Below are 19,399 nucleotides of genomic sequence, written 5' to 3'. Positions count from 1 at the left end.
GCTGATAAAGGTGGTTGAAGCACCCTGGTGGCCTACAGAACCCTGTGCCGTAAGACCTCACCTGCAAGCTGAGGAGGAAGCTCACTGCTTTACAGTAAACAGGGATCCACGTGGCCAATGCATTAGGGAGTCCGTCTGCATACACATGCTCTGCGTGGGCTGCATGAGATCCTGGGAAACTTTCAGCACATTGCTGAGTTGAAGCAGCACTTTCAGACGTGTCTTGAAGGAAGATTTTTTTTTTCCCTCTAATTCTATTCTTCTATTTAAGAAGAACATTCTTTTCTTCAATTAAGAAGTGGTCCGTTCTGCACCTACCTCTCCTGTACCACTCTTATCTCTCCACATGCTAGCATATGATTTTCTACATGTCCAGTTCTTGGAAGCTGCTGAGCAGCTCCTGCGTTAGTAACCCTGCCTGGTTCTGAGTACAGACTCCTGGAGAAAGCTACGTCAGGCCCTTGGCTGGGGCCTGGAGGTGCCGCAGGGCTCTGGAACACATGATGGCCTCCAGGCCCCGGGCTGAGGCCACCAGGCCCTGCTCACCACCGGGCCCATCCCGCTCTGCACCAGGTTCTCCCCTAATTCAGCTGCTTCATCAGCAACCTGGGGTAAGGATGGCTTCAGGACACCTTAAACCCCTCTAAGTCGGTCTTGATGCTAAACTGGATGTAAATAAAGCTGCTCACTAGTTCAGTGGGCATCCAAATGCTAGGAAGTTTTGATTTGTCTTCCCAGCCGGGAATATTCTTCAGGAATAAGCAATATGAGCGTGTCTGTTATTAACAGTTAATTAGAGTGATACATGAATTTGTGCTAAAACAATAACTTTTTGAAAGCTGAGACTTGTTCAAGGGAAAGAAAAAAAAAAAACACGTTCATGCTTCTAACTTAAAAATGTGAGGCAACCCTCTGAAATAAATAGCACAAAACAGAATAAACCTGTCAAAGGAGGAATATTCCAGTGTATCAAAAGACAAAATGCAATAACAAACAGATTTGAAGTGGGATTAAATCTGTTTAAAAAATACATTATCTGTCTACAAAACCAGAATATATTTCAGAAGGAAATCAAGCCATTTTATTTAAAGTTGAGGGAACAAAAGCTATTAAAGAAACAGCTTTCACCTGTAGCAAAGTAGTATGCGGTAAGAACTTTTTTCCTCCTAAATTTTCCCATTTCTTTTGCATTTTTTCCCACTATGGTTTCATTGTCCCCTTTCAGACCCAGATTCATTTTTCAGGTCTCAAGATTATCATGCATTCACCTTCAAGGCAGTTCCCCTTTCCAGTGTTAATCTGCTGCAGAAAGCAGGACATTTTTTTTCAATCTTTGAAGCATTTGAACTTCAGAGAAATCTCAGTACCTGTCTGCCCAGTATCACCACAGCTGCCCTTATGTGTAGCTAAATAATTGTTGAGTAAGTCTTATCTATATAGAGATAATCATGTAGTACAGGAAGAGGTGCATTCCTACAAAAATGTAATCCACTCCAACACTGAAAACCCAGCCCTCTCTTCCCATCCCTCTGCATTAATCACACACAACTCTGTAATGTCCCTGTATGTGTTCCCGTGCATATCCTATTAAAGCAGTGGAAACTGTTTCCACAAGATGTCGGATTTCTCTTCTAGACTGGAATCTTCTGGAGCAATGCGGAGGTGCCAGTACCAGCATTATACAAAATTACAACACAAAGGCCTTCATGTTCAAACTGCAAAATACGTAAGAAGCTCCAAGCTTCTCCCTTAGTGACCTGTGAATGAGCTTTATACCATTTGATTCTGCAAGGTCTCTGACTCCTGCAGAACTTTGTACAAAAAGGACTTCCAGAATCAAGTCTTCATTTTCCTGTCATTATCTCTTCAACAGAACCACTCAGCTGTTTAAGCCAAAGTAATCATCAGCCCCAGAAAATGCAGCAGCTACTGTAATGTGAAAACATAGGATCATCTCCATGCGTGCTCAGGGAGATGTTCAGCCTCTGCAGAGGGCCAGCAAGGAATCCATGGACCTCTTCTGTCATGCTCAGAGGCTCACATGAAGATTTAAGTGCTGCTAGGGTCTCCATATGACCCTCTGCTAAGGTGCACATTTTGCATCAGCGCAAAGGAATTGCCACGTGAGAGAAAATCCCCTTTATATTGCAGTTTGAGTAACTGTAAAAGCATTTTCCCATGCAAACAAAACACAAAGAGAGAAGTCATGAAGCTGCCCAGACTTCTGGAAGTTGCAGCAGTCTTCCTGGTCCTGAGCTGATAATCACCTGTGCTCAGGAGGCCGGGCGGGTTTCGCGTGGTCGCCTGTTGCCTACCTAGTACTGCTAAGAACAAGCAAAACCGTTCCCAGGCAGCATGCACAAGAAAAAAAAGGAAAAAAAATAAAAATGTACCTCATAATGGTTATTAAAGTTCCATTCTTTCATTTGCAAGAACTCACATTTTTTTTTTAAAAAAAGAAGAAATAAATATCAAGAGATAAGGAACCATTAATGAGCCCTCTGCCTTGGTTTCAATTACACCGTGAAAGTAATTTAATGCACTTTAAGAATACAAGAGGTAATTGCTCTCTCTGGTAAGAGGTTGCAATTTTCTCTAATAAAGTGTCAATATAAATATGTTGCTTTAAAATAAGGAGAACGAGTAAGTTATTTCAGAAAGAATGGGACGTATTATAGCAAACGCCATCATGGAAACCAAATGGCAAAATTAATAAACTGGCTGAATGAAAACTGTATGGCAGAGAGCTGATAAACAGAATTATAAACTCATTAATAAAGAATGTCTAACGCTAATGATATGCATCCAAGTGACTAATGCTATGAAAGATGACAGTACTTCGGTAACTTAAGGAGAGAAGTAGCCCGTCCGAGGAGAGGTGGTTATGACTGAGAATGGTCAGGAATCAGAGAGCAATGAAACTGGAAATAAATACACACGTAGATACAGAAGGTTAATAATGCTTGTGGATGTAAAACATGCTGGCAGAAGAGGGAATGGCTACACAGACTGGACAAACGCAGATTGCTTTCTGATGGATTGCGAAACGTGACCGCAGCAAATGCTGGCACCGAGCCCTTGCCACCGGCCCACAGACATTTGCCAAGTCCCGTCCTGAGGAGCCAGAAGGAAGGAAATGTGCTCAACAGATGCACTTGCCCGCGTGGGTATCTCCTAGCTCTGCTTCGAAGGCTGCTGTACTGGTGTCATGACCTCATGTTATGCGATGCTGAAACCCACCCCTCACATTTCAGCCCACAGACAAAGATCTGAGAGGTCTCTCTTGGGACCAAAAGGACCAAGGTAATCTGTGCAGGAGCAGCAGGCAGGAGAACGTGCAGAGGAAAGCACGTGTGGCAGATGAGATGCAGCTCCTGCGTAGAGCGAAGCTGAAATGACAAGGGGTTATCTGATGCCTACTTCATAATGAAACTGGGATCTCAGCAACACAAAAGTGGAGGAGAGCAAACTGAGAAGCATCCAAAACTCCTAATGTACTAGAACACTTTTTAAAGAGTCGTCTGAGTTCATTTTATCGGTTTTGAGGCAATGGGACATACAAAACAAATTGCCTCCCAGCCTGCTGAAGCAGCGACAAGTAATTAGAGCTACTCAGCTTCCGAGCAGGTGCCTTGCAGCAACACCCAAGATGTGCTGTATTCCCCCAGTACCACACTGCCTAACACGTTTTACTGCTTAATTACTCCCACACTCATGTTTACTACCCTTGTTAATCCAGTACTTGAAGAGAACACTTGCCTTGCTTAAAGGTTCCTCGATCCTAATCTTCCTGCTACTGGTGTAAATCAGAACTCATTTCACTAACATTAATGGAGCTACTGGAGCATCATGTATCTAGGAGTGGAACAAAATTAGACCAACAGCCAGAAATGAACTTTTTCCTGGCACTAGCAGTATGCATTTATTTTTTTGCATCGATTTGCAAAACAAAATACACTTTCTTTCTGGTACAAAGTGCAGCTTGAGAGCTGTCAATGCTCAGATCAGCCTAGCTAGCTTCAGAGTTCCAAAAGGTTCATGCTCCTTGCTTGTTACTGAGGACACTGCAGTGATATCCCTGGGAACATTCTGCTGGAGGCACACCACAGGCTTGCTCATTCTATCCTCAGAAAGACAACGATGCAAATAAAGACAAATACAGGGCAATGCCACAAAAAGTAGTCAATCTAATGAGCAGACAGAAGATGACACAGACACAACAGGTCAGACAGAACATCCCAACAGTCAGCTGTTGGTCACATCACAACGTTATTACAGATTTGTGATGGTCTCCGTCTATTGCCACCCCAGCAGAAATGGGGAAGATACGAAACCCCCCTTCAGGAGCTCGGATGGATGCAGAGTGGCCGAGTCCTTCTGTTCACATGGAGTTAATGTGGATGGAATTCAGCCCTATGACATACAGAAATCTTAAACTACAGAAAATCTCCAAACCACAGAACCACTGTTTAGCTTTGGTTCAGCTGCCCACACATCGCAGGTGCCAGAAACACTCCGTCTATGATAGACTGTTAAATTATTAAGACTATAACTTCACTTGTGGTGCTAAGCTGCTTGTGTGCTGCAGCCAATACTGTACACATAGAAAGCCAAAACTGGCATAAAATTAGCCACAGCTACATTCCAGTGCCCTTGTTAATGGTCAGGCATCGAGAAATGCAAAATCACAACTCACAGAGTAAGGACAAGCAAAAAAAAAAAAGAAGAAGAAAAGGATTTCCACAGAAATTTCCAGACTCCATGTATAAAGAAACAAGACATGCCTATAAATCAAAAGCAATATCCATCAAGACAGTAATAAACACTAGTGCTACCATAATTTTTTTGCCCTTTCCCATTCACGTCAATCAAGAAAAATCCTAAAGTATAAGATCACCAGAAAGCTCTAAGCGTCCCCAGGCTTTATCCATCTCTCTGATTTCTCTTATCAAATTAACATTAGTAAGAGGTCACCTTTTAAAAGGAGCCAGCATTCAGAATATCAGAATAAAGGTAGCCTGCCGATTCCTCTTGGTGACCTAACAGGTTAACGAAAATTAAATCCATTTGCAGAAGGCAGCTCAGGGTCAAACACTTATGTGAATCTTTCCAGAAGAACTCAAATCAGGCAGTGCCAATCAAGAGAACACAGAAGAACAGGATTTTTCAAGCCACACAGGTGAACAATAATCACTGAGTAAATATATTTTTAGTTAGTATGAGAACTAACTAATGCTTCTTCACTAACTCCAAAAATAGGAACCACTAAAGTAGAAGAAACTATAGGATTCCAACAGCGAATGAATCCAGCTTCTCTGAGCTGATGAAGAGACCTCCAGTCATGCTCTGAGAAAACCCAGGGGAGACTCATTTCACCCAGACTGCACCCACTCCTGCTCTTTACCTTTCTACCACCAGAAAGCCAAAGGAAGATATCCAGAATGGTCACACCACTACCCACGGGCCTGAAAAACTGCGGGGGAATGGACGGGAGACTGAGACACAGAATGTTTGTAACCCAGAGCAATGAATTAAATGAAGATAATACAAGGAACAGTTAAGGAGGAAACAACGGGAGGATACAGGGTCCACCAGAGCCACAGATGAAGGGGGGAGGGGAGAAATGGCTCATCCTTGGCTGTCAGTGGTGACACAACTGCTTACAGCCCCGCCAGCCTGCAGCACCAGGCCTCTGATGGCAGCTGCAGGTAGGAACCCTGTGCAGCACCTGCACCTCACACACTGCTGACAGTAAGACCTTTGGAGATGTCTCCACATAAAGGCAGAAAAAGCCCTCTCCAGCAACTGTTAGCTGGGGCTTCTTTCATCTCCCATCTCCTCAGCAAGTGCTGTAGCAGAATTAAACAAGAAAAATTACCTAGAAGTAATTAATTTCTGCTACTGCCACAAAACGGAAAGGACTAAAAAGAATGGGGAAAAAATTGGGGTGATGCCTCTTAAAGAAAAACAGCCATGGGTTTCTGCCCATTTTGTTCCACTTCAGAAAGACTCCACAGGCAGAAATGGAGTTATTCCACAGTACAACAAAGCAGCAAGGGCACAGGATGCATTCCTGAGCATTGGAGAAGGAGAGCTACCTCCAGCATGGCCCACGGCAATCACCCAAGCATTTCCTTACAGCTCATTCTGAGACCAGATACATGTTGAGGAAGTCTTTTTACAGCTACTCGGTTTGTGATACAAGTAAATTGCTTTACTGACACCTCTGCTGGCAAAGCATCCCTTGGGGTGACTTCGAAGTCCTTAGAAGAGTTGTTAGAAGCAACTCTAAACTCCAAGAAGTAACCCAGACATTGTCATCGCTGGTTCCCCAAGAGCTACATCTCGTGAAGCAACCTGGGATCACAGCACTGCCTCTTAACATATTGCCAAATCATTTGTATCGGGTTTGCTCAGTGATAATGTTAGGTCTATTCTGAATTTAATGCAACAAAAATAAGAAGTATTCTCCACGAGTTCACTGCATGATACCATGAAAATGGTGTGATGTAGGAATTGTGCCCCACTGTGTTCAAGGTCAGGTTTTTCAAAACCCATTATAAGTCAGGTTTGCATGAGATCTCCTTCTACTTATCTACTCTATGCGGTTATGGAGAGAATGAACTTAGTAGGAAGCTTTTTCAATCACATTCTGCCAATAGCAAGAGCAGTCCTCAGGGCAGGAAAGCCGCTGATAGAACAAGGGAAAGGAGGGACCACAAAGAGAGAGAGACCCTGTCTTAAGAATCAACAGGGTCTACACATATAGTGAGGTGGTTCTGGAAACTGACATTCTGTCTTTGATACCTTCCTTAAAAAATAAAACTTCTAAAAAAGAAGCTTCTTCCCTGAATAGTAACTGTAGCAACTGTAATCTAGTTGTGTCACCACTGCAGCTCTTGTAATACTGGTGCTGTGCTTTGCAGGAAAAGGAAATGCACGTACCTTTAGTTGCCAGCCGGACACAGTTGATTTTCGTTTCCTAAAAATTAAACAAAAAAAGGAGAAAATGAAAACATCAATTGTGGTGTGTAATTGGCCCATCTGCAATAAACATATATTTCTTATAGAAGGGCACTGAAACAAATAAGCGTTTTTCTTACACTTCATCTCTGAAAGTACCACCAACGGTTTGAATGGCACAGAACACTCGTACTAACGGGCTTGCATACAGCTGCTTCCCTGACTGCTGGGAAGTTGGAGTGACAGCATGTTTTTCCACACTCAACGTGAGTAATGGGCACCACGTAACTGCTTGATTTACTAATAGAATTTACCAGCTAAATGGCCTGATCTGCAGTAGGCAGACAAGCTTTGGGTCAAAAGTACATGCAAGTGTACAGCTAATTTTCATGCACCATTACCGCAAATTTTGCAAATTGGGTATTTATTTAAACACATGGCAAACAGACACCTAAGCAGTCATTTGAATATTCCAGCCCTCTGATATGTATGTGAAGCAAAACAGCATGCTGTATGGCTACTTCTGCCAAATGAGCCATTCAAACACAACCCTGAGCACTGCAGCTTTTCATTGCGGAGCTGGGATACAACCCAACGCTTTTGTTCAATGCACCTCAGAGTCCGCAGATCTGTGTAAACAGGAGCTTGGATCTGAGCAGCAGCGCTGTGTTATTTGGCTTAGCTAAAGGCTCGGATACAGCAGCCTCCTCAGGCCACATCCCCTGAAAACAAACCCTTCCTGGTATCCCCACATCCCCATTCCGCAGCCCTTACTGGCAGGGGTTGCTTCTGCACGATGCGTGATCATCATCCAAATCTTCTGTGTTCCTTTGGTTAAAGAACTTTGTCAGGCAGTAATCTGCTGCAGGGCGTTCTTAGCACTTTACGACTTTACATGCTCTTGTGCATGTCTCAGGTGTAATGAATACTGCATAAATTACTGCGTGTGATAATGCCACATTAATATGGATGCTGCCTGGCTCTGGAAACAACAAATGCACTGCTGAGCACCTTGCTCCATCCTCAAGCAGTTCAATGAAGGCTGTAAAGAAAACATATTTAGTCTGCAGCGGACCCTTCTCAGCTGCAGCACTGCACAGGGGAAGGGGAAAAAACTGCAGGCACTGTACAGGGAAATGCAGCTCCAGTTCCCCCTGCTCCCTTTTCATGCACTCATGGATAAAAGTCGGCCACGCGAACATTCTTTCCCAGCCACACCGCCTCCGCGTGGGACTAAACTATCTCTTATTCCAGTAAACCCAAGGCATCTCTCTTTGGTGCACAACTTCTCCTCTCCCTCACACATTGCTCCTCTGCACAGCCCGTACAACTGTCGGCACCGCAAAGTCAGCAGAGCAGCGCAGCACTGCTGCACGGTCATCGCCGCCTCCTGTATAATCAGCCTGAACTGCCAGCTATTCTGGAAACCAACAATCTCTGTTACTGGAGTTGTTATATAAAGCAGGAAAAACATAGTTTTATTTTCAGAGCACAGCCTCAGCAAATAATGCTGGGAGTCAGAAGACATCTGATGTACTTCACAATCTACGCAAAGATGACCTGGAACATCAGCAATGACGAATGAAATAAATATAATCGATATCAAGATAGCATTGCTGCAGGCTAAAAGTAGGTGGACACTGACACACATTTGGTGTGGAAAATTTTCTTGTGTATCTGTTGCTTTCTGCTAGCTTCGAAGTGCAACAAAAGGCTGGAGAAATCAGTCAATGCTGAGAAAAGGTGAGAAAATGAAACCCCAAATCTTGTTAACAATGCTGTAATTGATCTCATTTGAGCATGTGCATATTCCTGCACGTTGCTCTCCCACGGGGTAATTCGAGAAGACAGGATGCAGTGTGTTCTGTTTGCATTTACATCTACTAATTTAGCCCAGACAATTGTAGTTATTAGAAGACAGCGATCGGGCACTGCCAAAAGCAAGGGCAATCAATCACCAGAGGAACAAGACATCTGGACTTAATTTCAAATGGTGTCTTCTGAGGAGAAAAACATAAAAGAAACCCGCACAGCCACCAGGCATCAGCTACCAGGGATGCTGGAGCCTAAAGACCGTAGCTCGGTCCCTACTCCTGATGAGGGCTGATTATCCCTTGGATTCCCATTGACCATCTCATTGATCAACCCACTGCTCATCTCTTTCATGTCTCATGAAAAATGAGACCTCCCTCCAATTACTGTATTTTTCTTTCATTAATACTGAGAATTGCTTGTCTGAACTCCTTTGTCAATACACCGAACAGTTTTCATCAAAACAGTGAAACCATTTCCCATAATCACACCTGTTTTCTGAAGAACTCTTCTGGATTTAGATGAGGTGTTTACCAGGGTAAAGATGCTTCTGCTTAACCGATGGCAAAAGAGGAATAAACAACCCACACAGATAGCTTGAAGTCATTACAAGCCAAATAATGAAACAAAGGGATGGTAACAAACTTCTATAAAAACAATTTCCCTAAATGTCAGTCTCCTGGTTGTATCCGTATGCTCTTCCAAGTATTCTGATACATGAATCCCATTCGATTATAACATGGAAGTTTTCCAGGCCCTTGTGTCTACAACAACCTCGGCGATGACCGAGCTCCCAGCCAGCTGCAGTAAGATGCCTGCTCTGTACCACAGCTGAAGGCACACAAACAACCCAGCGTAAGATCCCAGCACCACTGCTGCTCTGTGCTCTGGGGCACTGCCAGGCTGCGCTATCACAGACAGGGCATGTTGGAGCAGTAAGAGAACAACGTAGGAATGTTTTAACCTGGATCCTGGCACTGGACAACTTTTGTTTCAGGCCCACATCTGCATGCCAGGAGCCTGCTCCGGCATCACGCCGAATTCTCATTCTTTTTAATACAGTTTGTTTCTTTCCTTTTCAAAGAAAGAGATCTGATGCCATCTACTAATTATTTAGGCTCCGAAACGTGCATTTCACTGAAGTGCACAGGATGATAAGACGAGTTCTGCCTTTGTCTTTAGTACTTGGATGGGAACAATTTTCTGCAGAAAAGATCTATGAGGGCAGGAGGACATATGTTTATGTGACAGCTGCATCTTCACAACCTAAAAGGCCAAACGATTTTTTTTTTCTTTTATTTTAAAATGACAGCTTGCTGTTTACAGACTATGAACAATAAAAGAAGCCGAGCTTTTCCATCCATCTGTTTTCACACCCTTCTTTTTTTTTTTTCCCCCTTTCCTTTACTCCAATTACGACCCTGCATCAGTTAATCAGCGCATTCCTTGGCTGAAGCGGTCCCTGCCAGCACCTGCGTGTACCTGCTGCCCCCAGATGCCACCCCACCACGAGTCACCAGGCAGCCCCACCTGGGGACAGGCAATTTTAACTCCTGCTGCTGCACAGACAGGTAATTACCAATCTCCCACTTGGCCTCAGCCTCAGTGCCTGTGTCCCAAGCCCGTACTGAGCACGCCTGTAGGAGCTTGATCCCATGGGACAGGAACCGCTCCTCCGTCCTCTGAACATCCTAAGGAATTTTTTGTTCTTCTTCTTCAATTTTTCCCATGTGTTTCTTCCTTATTCCACCGAGACCAATTGTTTGCTGTCTTTAAAATGAATCACATGCACGGAGTGTGCAGGGTCTATGGACTCCCCTGTAATTTCTACTGCCAGCTCAAGGAAACTGCTAGTTCTCCAGCAGGCTCAGCTAAACCCAGTATTGACTTTCCAATTATCAGCTATTTTTAGTAGCCGTGTTATTTGGAGAAGTGAGCCTTAACAAAGCGGTTTGGGCTTTTATTATTTACAACAGAAAGTTATTTCAAGGATATTTAGTTTATGCAATACCCACATCTCCCAAACTTGAGGCTGACTAGAGGACTTTATTCACACAATGAATAGGACTACCAACACTCAGGTCCATATCTTCTGGCTCAAGATGGCCAGCCAGATGTGGAAACAAGGGCTTACAAAGAGTGAAGTGCATCCACAGCTGCTTTACTACTGCCCCAGGAGCTCCAGCACGACAGTAAGAAGCAGTAAACATCACTGGACAAAACTGCACAGCTGAAATCACAGAACACCGAGGTCCTCGCAGCTGCTTAACTGTTTGCAAAACCAATGCAGGCAGCTTTAGTAGCACACTGGTTTTCAGAATAGGGCTTGTGCTGAAGCGAAATACCTCATTGGCTCTTTGTGGGCCATCTCCACAGGGATGACGGTCACTTTCCTGCTGGCACCTCTGCCCATACTTCCAAAATCTGCCCTAAGTACGTGACCAGACTTGTCAGCAACCAGGAATCCAGCCTGAAGTCCCCTGATAATAATGAGCTGCCCGATTGTGCATGTAGTACAAGTCATTAGAGAGGAAAAAAAATCAATGAGAAACTCTGTAGAGTCCATCATTCCTTCAAAAATAATATTCTCATTGATTCCTGGGCTGCTACTTCTCACGAATCTGGCCTGAGCACATCATTCACCTGTTGGACCACCAGGCTGCAGGAGCTGCTGGCATCATCCCCCACATCATCTCCAGCTGTGCTACAAAGCCTCCTGCCTCATCTCCTATTTACAGGAAAAATGGCCAAGGGTTATTGATTGCAACTGTGCCATGACAGATTTCATTTTAACTCAATGACGTAAAGCGCAACGGCTACAGGAAGGATTTCTAGGAAGCTCCATTTTCTGAGCTGCTCAGAAGTTCAGGCAGGCAACCCAGGAGCCAAGGAATTCTCCCCATCTGAGGGCATTTGCTGGATCAGTAACTGGGCACTGCCACCAACAACGGCCAGGATAAGAACTTGGGGACATTTAACTCTGCGACGTTTAACTCTGATTTTTAATTCTGCACTAGGATAATACTGGCACCCAGGCCGTACCTTTCAGGAGAAGCAGCAAAGGGCTGTGTTTTAGAGTGGTTGAGCTCAGGGCAGTTTTACAGACAGGGAAAGCATCGTGCTCTGCCAGCAGCCATCTGCAGCAGGTGGCACCAGGACAACCAGCAAACGTCACTTAGCTACCTGGCTGGGACAGCATGCGTGCAGCTCCTGCCAGAGGACAGCAAAGCCAGTTGTCTGCTCTTGCTTCTGTGCCAAATCTTGCACTAGCTGCCTCTAACAAATGATCAGTAACTAATTGTGCTCCTCACCTGCCCAGTTATAAAGCTGGGAGCTTCTGTTCTCTCTCTTCCAACCCCCGCTTTAAACTCTGACACCTTTCAGTTCAGTATCTGGCTTTCAACCATCCCTAGGAGCTAAATTCACACAGTTTGGAAGTGTTTTGCACAGCCAAATGTTCTATTCAGACCCTTGTCTAGAAGCAACACCAGGCTGACCAAGCTTCATACAAGTGCCCACAGAACTCAGGGAGTGACTGCTCTCTTACTCCAGCTGTCAAAGAACAAGTGCCACGCTGCACAAGAGAAGGCAGCAAAGCTCGCGATCTGATTTTGCAGCAATTTGCTGCACTTGTTTTGCATCCAGCTGTTAATTATGTCCCTTTCAATGCAACAATCATGGCTAATGGTTACAGAGCCGACAAGAACACCAAATGAGCACAACCCTCCACATACAGAGGAGATGTAAAATAACAATGCAGAATTCCTCTCCCACCACTACCTCCTCCTAATCAAGCTTTTTGACCAAACACAGAATGTTTCCTCAAATTAAGCTCCCCCTGGAGCCCTGCATTTCCAAAGGAAGACGCTATGGTTCACTGCACGAAGGCTTCTCATTGCAAGTTCCAGGTGTGCAAAAGAAGTTCCATCGTTCCAGAACTGTCAGTGATTAATTAAACTATAGAATATCCTAATTAAAAAATGAGCGGCGATGCTCTGTTAAGTTTTTCATGTGCAAAGGAACATAAGGCTGGATTTTAATTGTGCTAAATTGTTACTGTCTCAGATATTTTGCAGATGTGCATTATCAAAAACTGCCTTCCTGCAGCCATAATTTTTGGTAGGCTTTTTGAAGACCACCGTCAGAATGCCTCAGGCTGTTGACAGAAGTGAGCACCCAGAACTCTTAAAAACAAATTATACTTGCAAACAGTTCTGGCTATGAAAGAAAACATTTACAGCTGCAAAACATCGGAGGCAAATCAGCCCCTAGCACTGGAAATGTGTGCCTTCAGGATCCCATCAGGGCAAAAAAAGTTCCACAGCAACTCACTTAAGATCCATATTCCACTCTTGGACAATTCACCTATGTCTTTTTCCAGTAGCACTGCACTCTGAGGATACCTAACCATATACTGTACCAGTATAAATTATTAACGCAAGAGGCATTTGCTTGCTCAGACGTGAATTCGATGCTTCTCATGCCTTCACAAGCTCCGTATTGCTGCATGCAGACTTTTTTGATTACTTCTTTCTGAAAAGTCTTTTACAGCCTTAGTTTCCTACCTGAGCAGCCCAAGCAATTCCTGTCTTTTTGAGTGTGGAGCAACATGTCAGCTACAGAGCTCCAGAAAAAGCAGGAGCCACACATTATCACTGCCTTACTCCAGAACGCCAAGGGAAGCCTACATTTCCATTCTTATTACCCAGTTATGGCATATTAGATTGTAGTTGAGCAAATAAAAGTTTTTTTCTTCCCCAGGGATCCATTCTCTAGCAATTAACTACCACATAAGGGGGAACTAACTAGACACAGAGAGACATATACATATAATTCACAATTTCCTTTATAGAGGCAAATCTAAAACTGAATTAATTAATGAGTGCTGAATGGAAACTGTACCAACTAGAAGGGAAACCAAGGTGAAAAGCAGCACAGCACTGAAGAGATTTGTGCTTGTCAGCCACACAGCTGATACTCTGCAGAATGGTGATAAATGAAGGCAGTAAAACAGCATGACATGTTGAGAACCTTCACTGCCACTGCCAGCCTGTTAAAGGACATACAGTCCTCTGCGATGCATGCCTGTGCTTTGGGTATCAAAGTCACCATCCCAAGTGGAGACCAAAGCCTTTACCATTCATCTTTGATTGATTTTTCTAATTTTGTTCTTTTAGAGGTGATGCATTAGAGAGCTTACCCATGTAAAAGTTGTATTCACGAAAGCGCTGACAAATGTTCTAAAAACACCCCTGGCTACCCAACTTCTTGACGGTGTGTTAATGCTGTAAGTCTCCTCAGGAGGCTGGAACAGGTAACCTGTAACATGTATGTGATAACCAAAAGCAAGCGGGGGAACTGGGGGGGGGATGCAGCTGAATGACTGCTTAGATTGGATCTGGCCTGCACGCAGATGGCTGAACAGGTCTGCAACAGGACAGTGGGAGGTCAGTAGGTCACAAACCATTCTCCAGAAAAATTTAGAAGGGAAGAGAGGCCTTCAGTTTTCCTATGAATGGATTTGTTGGGGCTTGACGTGTGTGGCATTTGAGTCTGAGAAAGGAGCAGACTACGGTTCCCATGCAGTCTCCATTTTAACCTTAATATCACAAAATAACTGTATGTTAAAAATACAGTCTAGGACATCCAAAAGGAGTACGAAAGAAATGCATAAAGTTCCCTTTACCATAAAACTTACATTTTGTTCAAGGTGAAAATCTCAACCATAACTGCTAAATTACGGTGTGACCAAATGCAGGCTACAAAGTAATCCAACGTAATAGTTTTTGGTAGTTCTCATCTCAGGTCTCCTCGAAAATCACAAGCACTGTGAACTGAGGATTGCAGGGATGTAGCAGTTACATCTTAAAAGGACAACAGCCCCTACTCTGACATTAATGCAATTGCAAGGAAAAAAATTATAAGCAATCCACTTCATACAACATGTGGCTTCATATGCCCTTTCCATCGCTCGGCTCTGCTACAGGTTTCTCATTGCATCTGCAGAGGAAGTTGAGTGAAGGACAAGTAGTGGCATGTATAATTGTCATCAAATTTCTGCGGGAAGGTGATAATGAGGAGTTAAACTGATGGAGAAGGAAGGAGAAAGACAGGAAGGCTAGAGGTAGTCATAGGTACAGACACAGGTTCAACATTCTCTGCACTTACGCCGTTTGCCTTGCTAAGAGCCTGGAAGTATATGCTGTAGCTTTTCAGGGGAGAAAGAGGGGCATTCCAGTAGCCATTGTAGGTCTTGTTGTCGCCCACTGTGAAGGGCTGTGTGACGGGCAGGTTGATGGGCTTCAGCTCAGCTGCAAAGTAGTGTGGTGAGTCAAGGCTGGAGGCGTTCTTGTAGCTCACTGGGATGGAGAAGCACTCAATGATGTCTGCAGCTCTGCGCGCCTTCTGTAGCTTCTCCTCTTTGACAACAAGTTGATAGACACTAGGAGAAGAGGGGAGAGAGGAAGGTAAGACTAGAGTCCCAAAATCCTTAAGCATCAAGAATGTTTCCAACAGTGAAAGGAAAAGGCAAAGTAACAAAAACACTGTAATGTTAGGGCGTGATAGCAAAACAGATCTTGGCACAGCAATAACAGCGGCGGTGGCTGCTGAAAGCTGCTTTGTGGGCAAGGTGCTGGTTCATTTGCTCTGTTGCTTTAGCTCAATTACACCTTGGTGAACATCAGAACAGATCTCAATCACGCCACGCTTTGGGAAAAGGAGTAACTGCTACAGCATCCAGCCAGTAACAGATTTTTAATGTACTGAATGTTCTCTCCATTCCAGCCACCAAGGTGAAACATGAAGACTTTGCTTGGCCAATGGCTGATTGCAGTAGAGGGGAGCATTCACAGGAGGCAATTGTCAGCTCTGTTTCGGACAGCTCCAGGGTGCAGGAACCAGTTTAGATGACCGAAAAAGATTCCCTTAACTTCTAACACTGTAACTAGTTTTGGCCCTGCCTCACATCTCTTTTTGAGATACATGCTGGAGTGAAAAGGACTCTAGCAGTCACCCCTGCTGGCAAGTCTCCTCCTACCTCACATCACTGAAAGGCTGGCTCACAGCGCAGCATACGTGAGCAGGCGGCTTCATCTCTCTCCCAATTCACTTTTGTTTCAGGAAACAACAACTCTTGATATTCTTTCTAGCTCTATGAAATCCTAATCGTTTTCGATTCATGCTAAGCCTGTGCCTTGTACGATATGTAATAGCAACCTTGTCATTTCTAGCTTGCCATTTCCAGGCTCAAGGAGGTTGCATTCAAATGCACTCTTTTTTTTTTTTTTTTTCCAAAGACAGTTAACAAAGCCCTTTAGTTCAATGCTGCTACAGCTGCGGCAGGCTTACAGCCTGCTTAACACCACTCACCCCTTTGACAAAGAGAGATAGCGCTGCAGTCATTTCACTTTTTGTCAGGATGCTCACAGCGCTGCCCTCACCTGCCTGTGTCAGGCTGCTCCTTTGTTTACTTGGACAGGGGAGATCGATGAGAAGATTGGAGGCAGCCAGCAGCAGATCCCCGGCCCTGCTTTTGCAAGCTCATTGCTGCAGAAAGATTGCTCGGAAAATTTTCTCGCGTAGCAATGGCTCCTTCAGCGCTTCTGTGGGGAGCAAAGTTCTGGCACCTTCCACAGGCAGGAGCAAAACAAAACCTCGTTCCCGTTTTGGAATGCAACGTTACTTCATGGCTGCAGGTACTTGGCACGCTCAGCGCGGAGCAGGAAGCGATCAGCGCAGCAGGGCAGCGCCCGCTGCCAGGCCCAAAGGCCAATAATCGTTACCGACACGACCAATTTATGAATTGCTTACTATTACAACTGTCCTTATGCAGGATGGCACTCGCATTTGCTAATGCAGCAGGAGCACCCGGACATATGGACGCAGCCTTCAATGACATCCTGGCGGCACTTTGGAAGACTCTCCTCAATCTTACTGTTCACTGGAGGTTTTAATGGAATATTTTAAACTTCTCTGCTATTTCTTTGCTGGTTTCTAAAACAATAAGCACGTTTCCCAGCAATACTTTAGGGATTACCACCGAGGACGTAGTGGTAGCGTTAAGCAAAAGTGTGTTTAATTTCAGCATCAAGCCCAGCTTAGCAGTAGAGCTGTAGCTTGCCATTTGGGACACTGCTCACTAACAGACTATATGCAGAGTCTTATTCTGACCCTGCGCTTTGGCAGTAGTAATCTACATTGCTGACAAACTAAAAAGGAAGCTTCTGTTTGCTGACAAAAATACTCAAGATTGTGATGGACATTCCTGTGGGCATTTGCCATATGCCTTCTAACCTAAAAAGTGCTTGTTTCCTGCTGTATGCAATTGCACACGCGTGTCTCTGCCAGTTACAGAACACGTTTCCTTTACATACACACAAATACAGAAATCATTATATATATATACACATACCTAATTCTCCTTTCAACCCACAGGGGCCACTGGTTCCCTTTTCCTTTCTCCCATACTTGCTGTGTCCGAGGACAACCTCATTCTCTTCATTATCCCATGTGCAAGCAGGGAGGCCAAAGATCTCCCTGGTTTAGAAGGGGAAGTTACCAGGGATGCTAACAGCCAGGTAACTAAACTCTTTTGATAATCACAGAACTTATTTACCTTTGAAGACATTCTCAGTTTCAACCTTGACTGCTCTCACACCTACTGCATTACCATATGCGCTCATTTTTATCATGAGCAACACCTTTGATGCATACAGAACCTTGTAACAGATATTCTTCTTTTACATTTTAGCTTCCCCCTTAGCCACTAATGCATATTTCTTCCCAACCTGGGGATAACTCACCCTTTTAACGACCTGAAATTTTCACTTATTTTTATGTTTATTCTTTTGGAATCTTTTTAGATGTCTCTGGAAGCATAATGGCTCGTTCATGAGCATTCAACTGAAATTTAATAGATGTCCCATTTGTGTGCAAGTTAAAACACCATTAATCTACTCAAATACTGTCACCTTTTCCTGTGAAACAAGTATTTGAGCCAGGATTGCTGTCATTATTCCCTCTGTCTAAAAAAACTACTCCCTGGTGAAACAGAGAATGAGTTACGGATGGCATCACTTTGCATTCTTTCCTTTGTGCCCCGGCTCTCACCAGCTGACACAGTGCTTGCACCTCTTCGTGTTGTACCTGCTTGACTCAGTGACCTTCATCATTCAGCCCCACTCTTTCCTTGGGCTCTGTTATTTCCTAGTGGTCGAGTGGCCGCTCTCACAAGTGTCTTTCAAGTGGCCAAGAGAGCGGCCACTCTCAAGGATCACTCTGGGCTGGAGATGATCACTCTGGGAAATTGTTTCCCTGCCAAATTATTACTCTGGTATTTTTTGATATTTTGATTCTGATATTTTGATCTGGTCCCTCCAGAAGTGCTGGATTCACAGTTCACCCCTAACTAACACAGAGACTCACAATCTGATTTTCTTATTTCCTCATTCCTAATCTATTTTTCTTTTCCAGGTTATGCTCCTTTCCTCCCAGAATCACAGAATGGTTTGAGTTGGAAGGGACCTTTAAAGGCAACGATCAGGGGCACCCACAGCTCCATCAGTGCTCAGAGCCCTGTCCCCTGACCTCGGCTGTCTCCAGGGACAGGGCATCCACCACCTCTCTGTGCAACCTGTGCCAGTGCCTCACCACCTTTACTGTAAAAAATTTCTTCCTTATATCCAATCTAAATCTCCCTTCTTTTAGTTTGAAACCCTTGTCCTGTCCCATCAGACCCTGCTAAACAGTCTGTCCCTTTCCTTCATACAGTCCCTCTTCAGACATTTAAAGGCTGCTATCAGGTCTCCCTGGAAGAGTTTTGGATGTCTGATTTCTACCTTGGGGCAGCATTTTCCTGAACTGCCTTCAGGACATTCTCAGCTTCTCTACTTTAAATAGTGAGGTGCTGTAGGGCACATCAAGAGCTTCCACGTCTGCTTCTATCAGCATCACAGCTCCCTCCTTTTTGCCTTTCCACTGGAACAAAAAGCCCATGATCCCACGACCAAGTGAAATCCCCATGGGAATTCTGGATAGCAAGCATGCAATTACTCACCAAAATGACGGCCAAACCATCTGCATTTCTACAGAAATTCTCAAAAGAGTAGAAGTCATTCTAGTTTTCTCAAAAAGCGATAACATTCCGTGATGCATTGTGACCCCCTAAGATTGCAGTCAGGCACGAGCTCGAAATAAACTCCGTGAGCGTGACCTGCCCTTTTGGCCTGCAAAGGCATCCAGCTGCAGCCACGCTTCTGTTCGGATGTGGAGCAGGGTCGACCACTTGCAGCTTGTTAAGACCGACAATTTTGCAATACACAGCATTGTGACTGTAAGCAAAGAAAAGAGGAGTGCTTTCCCCACAAGAAGAGCTAAATGCAAGGAAAAAAGGAGGCAGTGGAAACACAGAGATATCCAAACTATTCTATTAGCTCTTATTCTGGCTACCAGGTAGGCAGTAAAACAGATCTCCCGGGGCTCTCCTCCTCTCACACTTCAAAGCTATCGCTTCCAGTCAGTATCAGCTAACACTGCTTTCATAGCAGGAATCAATACATTGCTTGAAAATGCCCAGCTGGATAAAAGAAAGTTTCAGTGTCACACATTGAAATTATATTAAAAG

The 19,399-nt window shown here is 44.3% G+C and overlaps 1 protein-coding gene across 9 annotated transcripts in view; it reads right to left on the bottom strand.

Annotated features, from left to right (window-relative positions):
• The window catches only part of PTPRT (protein tyrosine phosphatase, receptor type T), a 333,510-nt gene that overhangs the window by 75,823 nt on the left and 238,288 nt on the right, over positions 1 to 19,399 (bottom strand). For all 9 annotated transcript variants that reach the window (XM_021416234.1, XM_021416235.1, XM_021416238.1 and 6 more), the window contains 2 exons: positions 14,944 to 15,217; positions 6,946 to 6,982 (listed from right to left, as the gene is read on the bottom strand). In XM_021416234.1, coding sequence (XP_021271909.1) covers positions 6,946 to 6,982; positions 14,944 to 15,217 — 311 coding nt within the window. The remainder of the gene's footprint in view (positions 1 to 6,945; positions 6,983 to 14,943; positions 15,218 to 19,399) is intronic.

The sequence above is a fragment of the Numida meleagris genome, chromosome 19 (genome assembly GCF_002078875.1).
Source record: "Numida meleagris isolate 19003 breed g44 Domestic line chromosome 19, NumMel1.0, whole genome shotgun sequence".
Taxonomy (NCBI): Eukaryota; Metazoa; Chordata; class Aves; order Galliformes; family Numididae; genus Numida; species Numida meleagris.
Note: the sequence above shows the minus strand (reverse complement) of the source record. Positions and strands in the feature narration are given on the sequence as shown.